This window comes from Rhincodon typus, chromosome 13, assembly GCF_021869965.1.
Source record: "Rhincodon typus isolate 14 chromosome 13, sRhiTyp1.1, whole genome shotgun sequence".
Lineage (NCBI taxonomy): Eukaryota > Metazoa > Chordata > Chondrichthyes > Orectolobiformes > Rhincodontidae > Rhincodon > Rhincodon typus.
Window position 1 is genome coordinate 41,878,713 of NC_063344.1, and position 19,590 is coordinate 41,898,302.

General features: G+C 43.4%; 1 protein-coding gene across 2 annotated transcripts in view; it reads right to left on the reverse strand.

Moving 5' to 3' along the window:
* veph1 (ventricular zone expressed PH domain-containing 1) overlaps positions 1–19,590 on the reverse strand; it is a 209,046-nt gene that overhangs the window by 36,035 nt on the left and 153,421 nt on the right. For both annotated transcript variants that reach the window (XM_048604370.1, XM_048604371.1), the window contains 2 exons: positions 15,891–16,030; positions 6,189–6,320 (listed from right to left, as the gene is read on the reverse strand). In XM_048604370.1, coding sequence (XP_048460327.1) covers positions 6,189–6,320; positions 15,891–16,030 — 272 coding nt within the window. The remainder of the gene's footprint in view (positions 1–6,188; positions 6,321–15,890; positions 16,031–19,590) is intronic.

Below are 19,590 nucleotides of genomic sequence, written 5' to 3' on the forward strand. Positions count from 1 at the left end.
AAATGTCAGCTTTCCTGCTCCTCTGATGCTGCTTGGCCTGCTGTGTTCATCCAGCTCTACACCTTGTTATTTCAGATTCTCTGGCATCGGCAGTTCCTACTATCTTAGAATGCACTGGGACAGTTTTCCAAAATAATGTACTGAAGCATCAGTTAGGAAACTACAGATATAATTTCATATAGACACAAGATTAATTACTGTTCTCATAGAGAAAGATACTCAGGGGTAGACTGGCCATAATTTTAATGAGGGTATCAACCCAAAAAATTCTCCTTTCATTCCTATTGATTTTTTTTTAAATCCACTAATCAATATTCAGTTCATGTTAACATATTATCTCCAATCTCATAAACTTTACTTTTTTGTAATACTGAATCAAATGGCTTTGAAAATCCAGATATATTACATACACTGGCTTTCCCTCATTTATCTGTCAGTTATATCCTTAAAACTTGAGTAGACTTGTCAAATTCAACTTTCCCTTCAGAAAACTACATCAATACTACCAAATGTGATCTGTCATCATAAACTTAATAAAAGATTCAAATGACTTTTCTACTACTGGTCTATCTATAGACATTAAGGGATATATGGATCAGGTGGGAAAATGCAGCTGACGTAAAAAATTAAAGCAGATTTCAGATGCCGCGTACTCTCCTCCTGCTATGATTTTGTATATTCTTATTGTTAAGACCGTTTTATATTTAAGAATTTTTGTGGTCTTGAGTTTGAGGAATTGTGGTTACTTGAATCAATTTTTTGTTTGAAAGAGGTCACTGAAAGAACATTGTAATCTTTTTTAACAAGGCATTTCTTAATAGTCACATGTCGTATGACTTTTTTTTATACTGGTACCTTCTGCCTGGGTTAATAGTGTAAAGAATCTAGTTTCTCCTTCTGATATGTTTTCAAGTATTTGGGGAGAAGACTTCTGAGAGAAAGGATCTTCTCAGCTCGGGTCTCCTGTTCTGAAAATAGCCCTTGTTGTGGGCCCAGTATAGTAACTGGAATTGCTCTTGCATGAGAAAGCTCTGAGTTTATTGACATTTCCTGAATGAGTACAAATGCATTTGTTCAGCATTTCGCACCAGAATATTAAACTAACAGCCATCTGAACATCTCAAATATTATCATTTTTGCTTTTGAGAACTAAAACTTATCAACTAAAAGGTTTTATTTTAATTAAGCGAATTTGTGCAGAAATAAAATAAACAGTGAATGGCGAATATTGGAGATCTGAAACAAAAACAAAACAGATTTGAAAAAGAGTCACTGGACTCAAAATAATAACTCTGCTTTTCTCCCCAAAGATGCCGCCAGATCTGCTGGGTTTCTCCAGCAATTTCTGTTTTTGTCTGCAGAAATAAATGTTTTCTTTTTGTATTCCTTTGCCTGTTTGTGTAATAAATGTACATGTGTGCATGCGTGTGTGTGTGTGTGTGTGTGTGTGTGTATGTGTGTATGTATCTATATGTGTTTCAGGGTTTGAATATTTACAAGCAAAAACATTTATAACTTTAATATTGAAAACTGTATGTTAACCAATCCTTGATGTTTGTGGAATAAGTTTTACTTCAGAATAAATCATGAATTTGGGTGTTTATTAAAGAAACCTGGTTGATGGATCTTATTGTTTTCAGTCTAATATAGGAAGCATTTGATTGGCCATATTGAGAGCTGAATAAAACAATTAATTTTATGCTGTGACTAGAAATGTTATGACTAGAAAATTCAGTGCACTCTTCCCATCACAGTCATAACATTATGCTCAGTTGTAGATGTTTTGTCATTTAAATTTGATGCAATCAATAAGATTTCAACAGAAAGGAGAACAACAGTATAATTAAAACCAACTGTGCAGTAGGATGTTTGTCATTCAACGAAAATAAATTCCATTACTGGAGCCAAAGTCAAGGAATGTGGTAGCGGAGAAAGGACTATTCAATGCCCACTTGGAGAATAGTTGTATCTATATGCAAGATTCACAGATACCATTTAATTGTCTGGAAATCTGCTGTTCTCCCCAATATGTTTTCAAAGCATAGATACAGAGTGGATTCCAGCAGTTTTGCTAATTGGGCTGATAGTCAGCATTTTTGCCTTACAGGAATTAAGAAGTATTACGTAACCTAATGTGATGTAAGTCATGGCCAGTTTATGAATATGAAATGCCTTGTTTATCTTATTGGGAGTGAGTCAGTTGGTGAAGCATAAAGTAAAATAACCCAAGTAATCCAGAGAACAGCCAGGCATGTCAATGATGAGAGAGAGAAATAGAGCAGGCTCAGAAAACAAATTGCACCAGTGGTACGCTAGAACATTGATTCACATGGAATATTCTATCGCTTAGAAACTGCCAGCTAGGCAATAACTGAGTGCATTAAAATATAAAGCTGAATCAGTTTGTTACTTTTCTATAAACAAAGAACTGTAGACATCTGAAAGAAACAGAAACAGAAATTACCGGAGAAATTCAGTAGGTCTGGCAACATCTGCGAAGAGAAAAGAGAATTAACGTTTTGAGTCCAGTTACCCTTGTTCAAAAAGACCTTCTTCTTCAAAGTACTGAAGAAGGGTCACCAGACTTGAAACATTAACTCTGTTTAGAAAGCTCACTAGGATGATCCCTGGTCTGGAGGGATTGTCTTATGAGCAAACACTAAACATGTCGGGACTCTATTGTAGGGGTTCTGGTTTGCGATTAGTAATTTGCTTATTTTTATGTGGTTTGAACCATCTCCAGATCCCTGGTTCTGACCGTGAACTTATTTAGCAAATGTGAAATGAAGAAGGAAGTAAACAGGTGTTTCAGGGGCAAAAGAATCTCTGTGTTTATTAAATGCAAAAAGTGAGTATATTGCATGAAATAAAAAAAGGGCAAATACAAAACAGTGAAATTGACACTATCAATTATACAGAGGATAGTACTTAAATTCACTATTAAATTAAACATAGATTAAATACCATTAGAAGCTCAATACTAGTTTTAATCATAGACACTTCAATGAGACTTCCTAACCTTGGGGTTCCGTGGACTGTCATCACCCAGCTACCCGTCCCTGCTAGCTAGGTTGGATACTTTGGCATCTCGAGAATATAAGCTCACCAGTGGGGATAAATGCATTTTGAAATACAGCAGGCCATTCCCGCTTGCCATAGCCAGTTCTTCGATGAAGACTTTGGATGGTGTAGGCCTTCAGTCTGGGTTGTGTCCGCTGATGCGGTAGGACGCGTTTTAGATTTATCAGGTGAATAGTTGGTTTCCCTTACACTGTGGTGGTTTTGTGAGCCGGTTTTCACCTCAGGATGTGTCTGAGGCCTTGTCAGTTGGGTTGGTGGCTTTTGGAGGCCGTTGGTCATCAGATCTGCTGGTCGTGGTCAGTTGCCAATGGTTCCCCTGGTACAGAACAGGCCTGTGTTGGTAGGTTTCAGGGAGATAGCTGTGCAGATAGTTCTCGGGGAGAGTAGTTATCTGGGATCCTTCTTCTGGAGATGGCTGTGGGGATGGCTGTCAGGGTGGTAGCTCTTTCGGATCGCTCTCCTCAGGGTAGCTGCGTGGATATTTCCCGGGGCGGATCGCTCTCTTGGATCCCTCTCCTGGGGGTAGCTGTGGGGATAACTCTCTTAGGTGAAGTTGGGGCCTGCAATTATACTATTTGCGGGTCTTTTATCTCTGTGGTAAGTCTGCGCTTGCCATTGTGTTACTGCTGTTCCCTTTGAGGCAATTGGCTTCCTGATAGTTAAGAGTATGTGTGAATGTACGTTGGTTGAGGGTGAATGCCGGATATCTCTCTGAATGAATACTGATTGAAGTTGTATGTCTTGGTATCTGTATAGGTTCTATCATGTCTGGGTTGGAGTAGCCCGAAGGGTAAAACTTAGTTTCAGTCTAGAGACAGTAAGAACCGCAGATGCTGGAGTCAGAGATAACACAGTTATCACAGTGGAGCTGGAGGAGCACAGCAGGCCAGGCAGCACCAGAGGAGCAGGAAAGATGTCCCTTGGTCCCGACCCAAAATGTCAACTTTCCTGCTCCTGATATGCTGCCTGGCCTGAGGTGTTCCTCCAGCTCCACACGGTATTACCTCTTAGTTTCGGTCCAGAGTGTTGGACTGGTTAATTGTTCTTTTAGAGTTAAGGTGTGAATTGGACTTTCGGGCTGAACAATGGTTCCAAGCAGCGATCTCTGTGTAATTTTCCCAGAGCGTAGCCCAGCTGCCTTTTTTTTTAAACTTTTAAAAGTTATTTGCAAAGTCCAGGATTTTGGTCCAGTATTTCAGAATATGGGGAGTTTTGCTCAATCCGACACTATTCACTGGAGTTTAGAAGAATGAGATGTGGTCTTATTTAAACATGTAGAACTCTTACGAGGTTTGACAGGGTAAATGCTGAGGGGATGTTTCATCCCATAGGATAGTCTCAGACCAGCGGGCCTAGTTTCAGAATAAAGGGGCACCAATTTAAGACTGAGATGCAGAGGAATTTCTTCACTTAAAGGGTTGACAGTCTTTGGAACTGATTCCCACAGAGAGCTGTGGGGCAGAGTCCTTGTGTATATTTAACGCTAGGGTAGATAGATTCTTGATCAGTGGGGGAATCAAGGGTTACGGGGAAAATGCAGGAAAGTGAACATGAGGAATGTTGGATAAGCCATGATCCTATTGAATGGCAGAGCAGAATTCACGATGCCGAATGGCCTACTCCTATTCCTATTTCTTTTGATCTTAGTGCGGAAAAGCAGTATTATATTTTGTCATTTTTTAAAACCTGCTAAATCTCCCCATATATCAGTCAATGAAAAGAGTCCAGGGCTTTGGCACTGAAGCTAGATTCACAAGAACACAAGAGTTAAGAGCAGGAATAGACCAGAGAGCCCTTTGAGCCTGCTCTGCCATTCAATGCTGTTATGGTCTTGGGCTTCAGCTCCTCTTTTCATCCTGCTCCCCATATCCCTTGATTCTGCAATACCTCAGATTTGTCTACCGTGGCCTTAAACACATCAATAGTTGAGCATCCACAACATTATAGGATGGAGAATTCTAAACAATTGCTAACTTTCAGATTCCTACCTGAGCACAACCAAGTCTCTCTGAACATCAACATTTATACGCTTCATACCTCTTTAAGATATTCTGCCCTTCTAATCTTCTTACCAATGTGAGTAATCTCACACTTTCCTGTATTATACTCTCTCTGCCATCTTGCTGCCCACTCACTTAACCTGGGTCGAAATCTCCTTGCAGACTCTGTGTCCTCCTCACTATGTATCGCCAGTACAGCTAGATCCTTCAGCTTTACCTCACAATTAAACTCTGTGATGGATCAGACTTAAGGACTTTGGTTTAATCTTTCCAAGTGATTTACCCAAGCTGGAGAACAATATGAATTATATGTTTTTGCCTGACTGGTCCCTGTCCATGTCAATCCCAAAAAGTTCAGTCTGCTGTGAAATTAAAATTCAGAACAAATACTCTGTCAGAATGAAAATGAATAATTTTTGGAATGTAAGGTATTCTTTTATATAAAAACTCACACTGAGGAAATTGAGGAACTTTTTTGTTTATGGAAAATCATCTTTCTTGAAGATTACTGCAGGATATCTCCTAGTAGGGATCTTTCAACCATTCTCTATAATTGGTGGAAAACTGGCAGAAATCTTGCAAACATCATGCCAACCAATTGGTAGAATACCCAAAGAAATCCCCAGTTTATACAATGAAAATTATGTAAATAGCACCAAATGTTTTAATTCCAAGGCTGACAATAGAGAATGGAATGGCAGAGTAAAAAGGCAAAGGTAAAGTCACCATTGTCTCAGAGGACCATAGGGCTGCTCTCTCATTAGACAGAGAAGTCAGGTGGTGAGTTAACCTGAGGGTCATCATACCTTAAATAAAAGGAGAGGTTGGGAAGGAGACTCCTTTATGGTAACCTCAGCCTGGGTGGGAATTGAACCCATATTGTTGGTATCATTTTGCAACACAAACCAACTGTCCAGCCAACTGAGCTAACCAGAGGGCAGAGTATCTTTGACTATGTGTCCAGTTTTGTAACATTTGAGCTGCTGATTAATCAATTAGGAAGAATTCAGAATTCAACAAAATTCCATATCATATTTACACTTTTAAATGTAAAAGTATACTACTATTATTTAAAAGTTTGAAATCATATTGTATATTCATATTCACCTTTTTATAATGAATTGTCTGAATCATTGCTGTTTCAAAGCTGTGTGTGCCCTTCAGCTGTGTCTTCTCCCAAAGTGCTTTAAGAATTTGTACTGATTCGTCCTGGGAGGACAAAGGATTTGCTGAACAGCTCTGCAACAGACAAGAAATCACAGACATTGAACGATGATTTTGGAGGCTCACCCATTCAAAACCTTAATTCAGTTTTAGATAGATGTGCTTGATTCTTATCAAAATGATTGTAGTCAGTTTTATGCAAATAAATGGGAACATAATGTAAGTTTTTTTTTAGTAAATATTGTGCAAGGCTTGGAAAAGTTATGTCTATTACTGGCAAAAGAAAATCCTAATCAAAAAAACATATCACTGTTCATTGCCATTAGTCTGGGCAGAGTCTGTCATTTATATACCCATTTCCATAAGTAATTAGAGTCAAAATAAATGTTCAAATAAATAATTTGGAAATTTCAAACTACCACTTGAATTACTTGGCTTCTTCTAAATTTAGTCTGCAAAGAACTGAGAGTTCAAGAAACGAAAGTGAATGGAGCAGAATATGGAATAAAAAGCAGAAAGGACAGTAATGTATGTTTAAGGACAACAGTATTCAAGTCACTAATGGCAACTGTATTATATTCAAATGCTATGGATTGAAGGGAAAGGAAAAAAAATGTAAAACTTTTTTTCGAAGTTTGTCACGTTGTCACCCTAGTTTTAGACTTAAGTCATTTTGAATTGGTTGAACCAAATCGTTGGTAATGAATTAATGCTTAAACAAAAAAGGTTAGGCTTTTGCCATGTTTTGATGGGAAAGCTGCCAGTGTAATACTTCCATACGTAATTATATTCATTTTTAATGATTTACTAGCACAATCTGTTGCTTCACCTGTAGTAAATTAAAGAGTCATTGAGATCTACAGCACACGAGGAGTCCCTTTGGCCCATTGTGTTCACTCCAGTCAATACAACCACTTAACCATTCTAATTCCATTTTCCAGCACTTGGCTCATAGTCTTCAATATCTGGGTATTGCAAGTGCACAATTAAATACTTCTTAAACATTATGACGGTTTCTGCCTCCACCACCCTTAAAGGCACGGAGTTGCAGATTCCCACCACCCTTTGGGTGAAAATGACTTTCCTTACATTTTCTCTAAATCTTCTGCCCCTTACTTAAAGCTATGTCCCTTGGTCATTGATCCCTCCACTAAGGGGAAAGATTTCTTCCCTGTCTAGCCTGTTTGTGCCCCTCAAAATTTTGTACATCTCAATCATGTCCTCCCTCAATCTCCTCTGCTCAACAGAAAACAACCCCAGTCCGTCCAATCTCTCTCCATAACCGAAACTCTCCAGCTATGGTCTAACCAATCTTATACAGTTCCCGTATAACCTCCCTGCTCTTAAACTCTATGCCTTCAATAATAAAGACAAGCATACCGAGTGCTTTCTTAACTATTTTGTCCAACTTTCCTGATAACTTAAATGACCAGTGTACATGCACATTAAGGTACCTCTGATCCTCGGTACTTCCTATTATCCAACCATTCATCATGTATTCCCCTGCCTTGTTTGTCCTGCCCAAGTGCATCATCTCATATTTATCCAAATTCCATGTGCCACTGATCAGCCCATTTGACCAGCCCATCTGTATTCTCTTGTAGTCTAAGGCTATCTTTCTTATCATTTATCACCCCACAAATTTTTGTATCATCAATGAATTTACTGATCAACCCTCCTAAATTCAAGTCTAAATCATTTACATAAACTACAAACTGCAGGAGCACCAATACTGACTTTTGTGGGATCCCACTTGATACAGAATTCCAGTCAGAAAAACATCCCTTAACCATCACTCTCTGCTTCCTGTCACTCAGCCAATTGTGGATCCAGTTTGTCAAATTTCCTTGGATCCCATGAACTCCTACTTTTGCTCTGAGTCTCCCCTGTGGGATCTTACCAAAAGCCTTGCTGAAGTCCAAACAAACTATATCAAAAGCATTGCCCTCATCTACACACCTCATCACCTCTTCAAAAGTTTGAATCAAGTTGGTCAGACACGATATCCCCTTGACAGAATCATGCTTACAGTTCTCGATTAATCCCACCTTCTCCAAATGCAGATCAAGTCTGTTCTTCAGAATTGCTTCCAATCATTTCCCCATCACAAGGTTACACTGACTGGCTGAGAAATTTGTGGTTTATCTCTTTTTTTCCTTCTTAAATAACAATACCACATTGGCTGTCCTCCTGTCCTTTGACACCTCTCCTGTGGCCAGGGAAGAATTGAAAATTTTTGCAAGAGCCTCTACTACTACTTCCCTTGCCTCACTCAACAGCCTGGGATACATTTCAAATGGTCCTGGAAATTTATTTACTTTCAAGCCTGCCAGGCCACTTAGAACATCCATTAATTGTATTCCAGATCTTCTCTCTGATTTCTATACCTAAATCGTCCCTCTCACTAGTGAATAACAACTCAAAGTATTCATTTAGAACCCTACCTATATCCTCTGGCTCCATGCACAAATTACCACTGTGGACATTAATGGACATTACTCTTTCCCCCATTATCCTTTTACCCTAAATGTACCTGTAAAACAAGTTGGATGAAGCATGGTTTCATAAGAACAACAGCATTATTACATATAATGACAAAATACATTATTTAGCTGTCAAAGAGCATCTATACTAAAGATAGCCTTCTGCTTCAAGGCACAAGGACTAGTTGCCATTTGTAGCAATGACTTTAGGTCCATGGAGAGATAAGTGTGTAGATTGACTTCTAAATTCCTGGGTCTGAGTCAGAAGAGAATGGAGTCACATGAAGTAAATGCCAAGTTGAATAATACATTGCAGAAGTACTGTGTAATATATCAGTTCAGTGCTGTCTTCTTACTAAAATGCCCACAAGGTCTTAACATAAAATGGTGTCTGAGTAAATGGAAGTATAGGTCAAATCAAATGTAATGTGTGAGAACATCTTGTATTCTGGTCCTCAAGTTGCAGTTGAGAGATTAGGATGATGAAATGACAGTCCTTCTCTTGTTTACAAACTGTGATAGTTAAAGTTATTTTCTCATGTTACTGGTTTCATACATATGCACTGATGTGCCAAGATGTTTTCTGTAAGTGGTACAATTTCTATCAACACACAATTGGCTGCCTTTCTCTTCCTTAAATAGTGTAACAGATTTTCAAATAGATTATTTAACGTGAGAAGTTAGTCTGGAATCAGTTTGACTATAATTAATCATGTAACAAATACAAGGCGGCATGATGGTCAGAAAAAGTGCACACAAATTTCATTTCTAATGCATAATTAGTGAATTTCCCATTGTACTGTTCATCATAAGCAAGAAACAATTGTGTTTTATAAGGGCAGGAATATTATAGCATCAAAAACTATATAGAACAGTTCTGTTAAAGTGTAAATATGTATTTATTTGGAGGCAAATAGTCCAGTAGTACTGTCCTTGGACTAATAATCCAGGCTAATGTTCTGAGAACTTGAGTTTGAATCACAGTATGGAAAATGGTGAAATTTGAAAACAGTAAAAAAAACAGGAAAAAAAACCTAATGTAATGACAATTGTTGGAAAAACCTATCTGGTTTACTCGTAACTTTTCAATCTTACCTGATTGACCCAAAGCAACGTGCTTGATTCTTAACTGCCCTCTAGGCAATTAGGGATGGTCAATTGTTTCAGATCTAACCAGTGATGTGCAGATCCCATAAGCAAATTTTTAAAAAATGTATCATTTAATCTCACAAAATTAGCAATGTTAAGTAAACATTTGTTGAGTTCCTATTTAAGACACTTGAAAGACAGCAGACATTGTGACTATGATATTTTGTGTTTCTGGAGAGTTCCTTGCAGTATAGTATGTTGACATGCTGGCACAGGTAAAAGATCATCATTTGCTAGTTATTACAGGGAGCAACATTTAAAGCAGAGAAACAGTGAGGGGGATTAACTGAATTATGCTGTGTACACAAAACAGACTACTTCAGTAAGAACACAAACAAAAACTACTTGCCTTGTTGCAATTAAGCATAAGACTGGATAAAGTTAATTACAGATGAGTTCGAATACTAAGATTACATGGAATTTAAATCATTTAACTATGACAATGTGCAGGATAAAGAAATACCACGGTTATAGGATCTGGGCCTGATAATAATAACTAACAGAAGCAGGAGTTCACATGAAAACAGATCGTGTAAGGAGTGGCATTTTCAAAAAATATCACATGACGATAAAGGACCTGCAAGTTAGAACTAGTTAATTATCAATTACAACAAAAATGAGATCTGATTAAAAGTTAAGAATATGATAGGTATGATAAACGAGCCTGAACATGTAGCTCCAGGCTAGGACAACTGGTTTAATCAGGTTTAACCAAATGAGGAAATCCAACATTTATGAAAAGCTGATATAATGTAAGAACTGAACTCCAGAGGCAAGGTCAGAGTGACTACCTTTGACATCAAGGCAGCACTTGACCAAGCATAGCCTCAATGTGTGCAAACATAACTGGAGTCAACGGGAGTCAGGAGATAAACTCTGCTTGCTGGAACCATATGCAAAGGAAGAAGGTTATGATAAATGGAGGTCAATCATCTGAGACTCGGGATATCACTGCACGTACTCTTCAGCACAGCGTCCTTTAGGCCCAACTGTCTTCGGTTGCTGCATCATTGACCCATCCTTCAATACAAGGCCAAATGACTGGTTATTTGATGATGACTGCATTATGTTCAGCACCACTCATGACTCTTTAGACACTGAAGATTTCTGTGTCAACATGTAGCAAGACCTGAACAACATCCAAGCATGGGCTTATAAGTGGGAAGTAGCATTTGTGCCACAAAAGTATTAGTGGATAACCATCACAAATAATAGAAAATCTATTCATCACCCCTTCACATTCAATGGCATTACCATTGTTGAATCCTCCACTATCAACTTCATGGGGGTCATCATCGATAAGAAGTGGACCAGCTTTCAAATGTCTGAAGCTACAAGAGCATGTCAGGAGATAGAATGCGGTGACTAACTCACCTCCAGTCTACTCAGTGCATGTCCACCATTGCAAGGCCCAGGTCGGGAGTATCACGGAATACTCTCCATTTGTCTGGATGAGTGCAGCCACAACAATACTCAAGAAACTCCACATATCCAGGATGAAGTTATATGTTTGATTGGCGCTCCATCCACTACTGGCACAGTAGCAGTAGTGTGTACCATCAGAAGATGCACTGCAGCAACTCACCAAGGCACCTTCCAAACCTGCAACGCCTATCACCTGGAAGGAAAAAGGCCAACAGGTGCATAGGAACATCGCTACCTGCTAGATTCCATCCAAGTTACACACTATCTTAATTTGGAATTTTATTCGTGTTTCTTCACTGTTGCTAGATGACAATCCTGGAACTCTCCCCCAACAGAATTGTAGGTGTTCTTCCACCCCAAGAAATACAGGTGTTCAGGAAGATTGCTCACCAGCACCTTTGACTGGGAAGTTAAGAAGGGGCAAAATTGCTAGCCAGTGACACTTATGTACCATAAACAAATTTTAAAAAAATAGTTAAAACTAATGAAAAGTAAGTATTCATTACAGCCGATGTTAGAATTGTGGCTTTTCAAATGCATATAGTTCCTTTGTTATATTATTATTTTAATTACAAAGAGCTAATAACTAATTGTTAAGTAAATATCTCAGCAACCACTGATATTCACAGCTGTACAACAGCGATGTGCTGAGTAAGAATGCATTCATCTACCAGTCACACATAGCAACAAAATGCACTTTTGACTCAAAATGCTGGAGAGTCATCAAGTATGAATACATCTAACTTATGGAAAGCTGAAAACAGATCCCTCCTGAGCATTTGTTGTCAGGAATTGAGGTATATCATGGAAATGGAGAATTGTTTTACAATCCACTCTGGATAAACTTCATACAGTCTGGGAATTGTATGTAGCGTGAGGAATTTGGGGAAAACAGAAGATGAGAAAATTACATTGGACTACCTGGAATTCGCAGCATAGAAAGAGCAGAGTGGTGTTTATCTTCCACAGGAGCCTCCTCTCATTCTCTCTGAATTTTTGAAATTTCTTTCCCCATCATGTACTGATCTACCATTCCTTAAAGGCATCTTCTTTCCCCAACCTACAACTCCAAGTATCAATGTCCCAACATTTTGGGTCAGGACCCTTGATCAGTCCTGACCTGAAACATCGACTCTCCTGCTCCTTTAACGCTGCCTGACCTGTTGTGTTCCTCCAGCTCCACACAAGTTTATTCAGCTTGGTTCCACAAGTTTTGTTTTAATATCATCTTTGCGTTTTCTTTGGTGACTCCATTTCAATATGCAAATTTAATATGCAAAAGACCAGTCAAGATGGCGGCAGGGTAAGTCGTTCCATTCGGAGCTCCACTCAGCTCACCAGTTCTCTTTCTCTTTCTTTCTGTGTCCTTCCTTTCTTCTCTCTCCCTCTGTAGTAATTCTATTCCCCCTACCCCTTTCAACTACCTACCTAAGGAGTCGGGAAGGAGCTGGGTTGCGACTGGGAACCGTGTGCAGAAGCTGAATGCACGGGTTGTGTCCTGCAGCGACGACGGATCGAGTGTGGGCCGGAGCGATGGCAGCCGATTAAGAGTGGGCAGGCAAGAGTGGGCCAGTGAGGCAGTGGCGGCAAGAGCAAGCTGGTGAGGCAGCCCAAACAGAGATGCTGGCGGAGGCGTGGCAAGGGCTGGAATGCCTACAGTGGGACTCTGGCGGAGGCACGGTGAAGGCCGGAAGGCCTGGAGCAGGACTCTGGCGGAGGCACGGCGAGGGCCGGAAGGCCTGGAGCAGGACTCTGGCGGAGGCACAGCGAGGGCCAGAATGCCTACAGCGGGACTCTGGCGGAGGCATGGCGAGGGCCGGAAGGCCTGGAGCGGGACTCTGGCGGAGGCACGGCGCGGGCCAGAATGCCTGCAGCGGGACTCTGGCGGAGGCACGGCGAGGGCTGGAAGGCCTGGAGCGGGACTATGGCAAAGGTTCAGCGAGGGCTGGAACGCCTACAGCGGGACTCTGGCGGAGGCACGGCGAGGGCCAGAAGGCCTGGAGCGGGACTGTGGCAGTCGAAAGGAAAGTTGGACTCTTTTAAGTTATCTTGCTTTTTCTTATCTTATTCTAAGTTAATGTGAATGGCGCCATGTATGTACGGTGAAGGTATACACTTTTCACTGCATTTTCCATTGAATACAGAGGAGCAGGAAAGCTGATGTTTTGGGTCTGGACCCTTCAGAAATGGGGAGGGGGGAAAGCGAGCTCAGAAATAAATAGAGGGAGGAGGGGTGGGGCTGGGGAAGGTAGGTGGGATGGTGATAGGTGAGTACAGGTAGGCAGTGGTGGGGATTGGTCAGTGAGATGGGAGGAGCAGATAGGTGGGAGAGAAGATGGACAGATCAAGGAGGCAGGGCTGAGGGGGAGGGTTGGTCATGGGATGAGGCCAGGGGTGAGGAGATTTTGAAACTATTAAAGTCCACATTGAGACCATTGGGTTGTAGGTTTCCAAGGCAGAATATGAGGTGCTGCTCCTCCAGTTTGCGGGTGGCGTCATTGTGACACTGGAGGAGGCCCAGGATGGACATGTTGCCCAGGGAGTGGGAGGCGGAGTTGAAGTGGTTCTCGACTGGAAGGTGAGACAACAAGGTGCAGGGCTGGACGAACACAGCAGGCCAAGCAGCATCACAGGAGCAGAGAGGCTGACGTTTCGGGCCTAGACCCTTAGACTGGAAGGTGTTGTCATTTGTCGTGAACAGAGCGCAGGTGCTGTACAAAGCGGTCTCTGAGCCTCCGCTTGGTCTCACTGAAGTACAGCACATTAGCAGATGTGCAGGTGAACATTTGAAGATCTGAAGTGGATGAGGGAGTTGCAGAGAGAGCGCTCCCTCCGGAAGGCAGATGGGGGTGGGCAAGGAAATATATCCTTGGTTGTGGGGTCAGATTGCGGGTGGCGGAAATGGCGGAGAAAGATGCGTTGAATCTGGAGGTTAGTGGGGTGATACATGAGGACAAGGGGGATACTGTCTTTGTTTCTTTTGTGGGAGGGGGTGTGACAGCAGAGGTGCGGGTACCGCAAGAGATCCAGTCGAGAGCATTTTCGACCACTGAAGGGGTGAAATTGCGGTCCTTGAAATAAGAGGACATCTGGGATGTTCGGGAGTGGAATGACCCATCTAGGGAGCAGATTCGGTGAAGGCAGAGGAATTGGGAGTAGGGTATCACATTCTTGCATGAAGATGATCCATCTCTGATACCTCTCTCTCCTTCCTGGACCTCTCTGTCTCCATCTCTGGTGACCGCCTCAAAACTGATATCTATTGCAAGCCCACCGACTCCCACAGCTACCTCTCACTCACCTTCCTGCATTCTCCGCCACCTGCAATTTGACCCCACAACCAAGGATATATTTCCCTCCCCACCCCTGTCTGCCTTCTGTAGGGACCACTCTCTCCACAATTCCCTCATCTGCTTCGCACTCCCCACTAGCCCCCCCACCCCCGGCACCTTTCCCTGCCACCACAGGAAGTGCTACCCCTTCCCCCCCCCCTTCCTCCTCACCTCCATCCAAGGACCCAAAAAAACAATCCACATCAGACAGATGTTCACCTGCACATCTACTAATGTGGTCTACTGCATCCGCTGCTCCCGATGTGGCCTCCTCTACATCAGGGAGACCAAGCGGAGGCTCGGTAACCACTTTGTAGAGCACCTGTGCTCGGTCACGACAAACGACAACACCTTCCAGTCGCGAACCACTTCAATTCCTCCTCCCACTCCCTGGACAACATGTTCATCCTGGGCCTCCTCCAGTAACACAACAATGCCACCCGGAAACTGGAGGAGCAGCACCTCATATTCCGCCTTGGGAGCCTACAACCCAATGGTCTCAATGTGGACTTTAATAGTTTCAAAATCTCCTCACCCCCGGCCTCATCCCATGACCAACCCACCCTCCCATCCCTGCCTCCTTGACCTGTCCGTCTTCTCTCCCACCTATCCGCTCCTCCCACCTCACTGACCAATCCCCACCACTGCCTACCTGTACTCACCTATCACCACCCACCTACCTTCCCCAGTCCCACCCCTCCTCTCTCTATTTATTTCAGAGCTCCATTCCCCCTCTCCCATTTTTGAAGAAGGGTCCCAACCCGAAACGTCAGCTTTCCTGCTCCTCTGATGCTGCCTGGCTGGCTGTGTTCCTCCAGTTCCACACTGTGTTATCTCCTATTTTGGATGTTGCACAGACTAAACCCTTCTGCTGAGGTGATTGTTCCCTCAACCCCTTCTCGGAGAGAAACTAAACTTGCTTCTAAACTAACCGTCATGTGTTCTGAAAGAAATTTAAAAAAAGCAAAAAATTGCTCAATCCGAGGTTTTTAACAAAACCAATTACTTCTATGTTTACCCTACCTGTATAAATGCAACAGTATAAATATCTTGCCATTGACACCACAGTTACCTGCTTTCTGGCGAATTACGAATCTAGTCATGCTTTGGAAGAACTCTCTGATCTTTTTTTTTTATTAAAAAGGAAAGCCCTTCATATTAGCAATCTGCACCCATCTGTCTCTATTTTGACATCAAATTCTAAAAATTGATATATAAATTATACACATTTTGTTACACTTAAAAATGGCTCTCACCTGTTGGAATAGGAACATAATGTAGATCCAGAGCTGGGGCTGTTCACTATTGAGGGTAAAACTGGATTTGCTGTATAGGCAGTAAAACCCTTTATGTGGGCAACTGAAGAGCAATTTAGCTACACATCTCCGAATGGAATCTAGGTAGAAACCATAAGATGTTGAATATGTTGGTGAGCAGAAAATCATTAGAGTGCCACAAAATAAATAAGATTCAGGGAATTATGGTATTTAGAATGCAACTGAAATGGTGGCATTGTCTTGAATTACACTGAAGGTATATAGCTTTTTTAATAATGTTACCAGGCAGCCTCATTATTTATTCTGAGGAAGGGTCACCTGACCCAAAACGTTAGCTCTATTTTTTCCTTCACAGATGCTGCCGACCTGCTGAGCTTTTCCAGCAACTTTGTTTTTGTTCCTGATTTACAGCATCCGCAGTTCTTTCGGTTTTCATTATTTATTCTTTCAATTACAGCATGATTCTGTAATATCACTGATAACTTTCTTTCTTGTACCAATTCTCGAGGGAAACTGAAAATGCTAAAAGACTAATGGTAATTTCTTCGCTGTTCAGCATTATCTTTCTGAACTGAAATTTTAAAACACTTCAAATTACCTTGAACAGTTGTCACATTTAGACTTCGGAATTAGTATTTGGTATGATCACCTGTAAGCTTGTCTTCCTATCTGTCTCATTTTTAATACTTTTCCCCAAGATATAGTTAAGCAAATTGACCAGTCTTTACTCGTTCTTTTTAATGTTTAAAATCTAAATTCATTCATTGAAACCTTTTTATCAAGATTACTAATTTTAGCTGGCATCTTGTAATTACGATAGATTTAGCCTTCGTGCCCAATTATATTGCATAATCAGAGATATTAGGAACTGCAGATGCTGGAGAATCTGAGATAACAAGGTGCAGAGCTGGATGAACACGGCAGGCCAAGCAGCATCATAGGAGCAGGAAGGCTGACGTTTCGGGCCCAGACCCTTCATCAGAAATGGGGGAGGGGAAGGGGGTTCTGAAATAAATAGGGGGAGAGGGGAAGGCGGATAGAAGATGGATAGAGGAGAAGATAGGTGGAGAGGAAACAGACAGGTCAAAGAGGCGGGGATGGAGCTAGTAAAGTTGAGTGTAGGTGGGGAAGTACGGAGGAGATAGGTCAGTCCAGGGAGGACGGATAGGTCAAGGGGGCGGGATGAGGTTAGTAGGTAGGAGATGGGGGTGCGGCTTGAGGTGGGTGGAAGAACAGGTTAGGGATGGGGACGAGCTGGGCTGGTTTTGGGATGCGGTAGGGGGAGGGGAGATTTTGAAGCTTGTGAAATCCACATTGATACCATTAGGCTGCAGGGTTCCCAAGCGGAATATGAGTTGCTGTTCCTGCAACCTTTGGGTGGCATCGTTGTGGCATTGCAGGAGGCCCAGGATGGACATGTCGTCTGAGGAATGGGAGGCGGAGTTGAAATGGTTCGCGACTGGGAGGTGCAGATGTTTATTGCGAACTGAGCGTAGGTGTTCTGCAAAGCGGTCCCCAAGCCTCCGCTTGGTTTCCCCGATGTAGAGGAGGCCACAACGGGTACAGCGGATACAGTATACCACGTTAGCAGATGTGCAGGTGAACATCTGCTTGATGTGGAAAGTCTTCTTGGGGCCTGGGATGGGGATGAGGGAGGAGGTGTGGGGGCAGGTGTAGCACTTCCTGTGGTCGCAGGGAAAAGTGCTGGGTGTGGTGGGGCTGGAGGTGAGTATGGAGCGGACAAGGGAGTCACAGAGAGAGTGGTCCCTCCGGAAAGCAGATAAGGGTGGGGAGGGAAAAATGTCTTTGGTGGTGGGGTCGGATTGCAGATGGCGGAAGTGTCGGAGGATGATGCGTTGGATCCGGAGGTTGGTGGGGTGGTACATGAGGACGAGGGGGATTCTGTTTTGGTTGTTATTGCGGGGACGGGGTGTGAGGGATGAGTTGCGGGAAATGAGGGAGATACGGTCAAGGGCGTTCTCGACCACTGAAGGGGGGAAGTTGCGGTCCTTGAAAAACGAGGACATCTGAGAGGTACACGAGTGGAATGCCTCATCCTGGGAGCAGATGCGGCGGAGGCAAAGGAATTGGGAATAGGGGATGGCATTTTTGCAGGAAGGTGGGTGGGAGGAGGTGTATTCTAGGTAGCTGTGGGAGTCGGTGGGCTTGAAATGGATATCGGTTTCTAGGTGGTTGCCCGAGATGGAGACAGAGAGGTCCAGGAAGGAGAGAGAGGTATTAGAGATGGTCCAGGTGAACTTAAGGTTGGGGTGGAAGGTGTTGGTGAAGTGGATGAACTGTTCGAGCTCCTCGTGGGAGCACGAGGCGGCGCCGATACAGTCATCAATGTAATGGAGGAAGAGGTGGGGTTTAGGGCCAGTGTAGGTACGGAAGGAGGGATTATTCCACGCAACCTACAAAGAGGCAGGCATAGCTTGGGCCCATGCGGGTACCCATGGCCACCCCCTTTGTCTGTAGGAAGTGGGACGAGTTGAAAGAGAAGTTGTTGAGGGTGAGGACGAGTTCAGCTAAGCGGATGAGGGTGTCAGTGGATGGGGATTGGTCCGGCCTGCGGGACAGGAAGAAGCGGAGGGCCTTTAGGCCATCTGTACGGGGAATGCAGGTCTATAGGGACTGGACGTCCATGGTAAAGATGAGGTGTTGGGGACCGGGGAATTGGAAGTTCTGGAGGAGGTGGAAGGCGTGGGTGGTGTCACGGACGTAGGTAGGGAATTCCTGGACCAAGGGGGAGAAAATGGAGTCCAGATAGTTGGAGATAAGTTCGGCTGGGCAGGAACAGGTGGAGCCAATGGGTCGACCAGGGCATTCAGGTTTGTGGATTTTGGGAAGGAGATAGAAGCGGGCGGTGCAGGGTTGGGGAACGATGAGGTTGGAGGCCGTGGGTGGGAGGTCACCTGAGGTGATGAGGTTGTGGATGGTTTGGGAGATGATGGTTTGGTGCTCAGGGGTGGGGTCATGATCAAGTGGGCGGTAGGAGGTGTCGGAGAGTTGGCGTATGGCCTCGGCGATGTAGAGGTCAGTGCGCCATACTACAACTGCGCCTCCCTTGTCCGCAGGTTTTATGGTGAGGTTGGGATTGGAGCGGAGGGAGCGGAGGGCTGCACGTTCTGCGGGGGAGAGGTTGGAGTGGGTGAGAGGGGTGGAGAGGTTGAGGTGATTATATCTCTACGGCAGATGGAGATGAAGAGGTCGAGGGAGGGTAGGAGGCCTTGGGGTGGTGTCCAGGAGGAGGGGGTGTGTTGGAGGCGGGAGAAGGGGTCATTAGAGGGGGGGTTAGGTTCCCGGTTAAAGAAGTAAGCGTGGAGGCGGAGGCGGTGGAAAAACTGCTCTATGTCCAAACATGACTGGTATTTGTTGATGTGTGGGTGGAGGGGGACAAAAGGTGAGCCCTTTACTGAGGACTGACTGTTCGTCCTCAGTAAGGGGGAGGTCTGGGGGGAATGGTGAAGACTCGGCAGGGCTGAGTGTTGCTGTCTACTCTGGAGCTGCTGGCTGTGGGCAGAGTTGCATCAGCATCGGCTCTGGGCGGGGTTGCATCGGCATCAGCGGTGGGCAGAGTTGCGTCGGCGTCAGCGGTGGGCGGAGTTGCGTCGGCGGTGGACAGAGTGGGGTATTTTTTGCAGAACACCTATGCTCAGTTCGCAATAAACAACTGCAC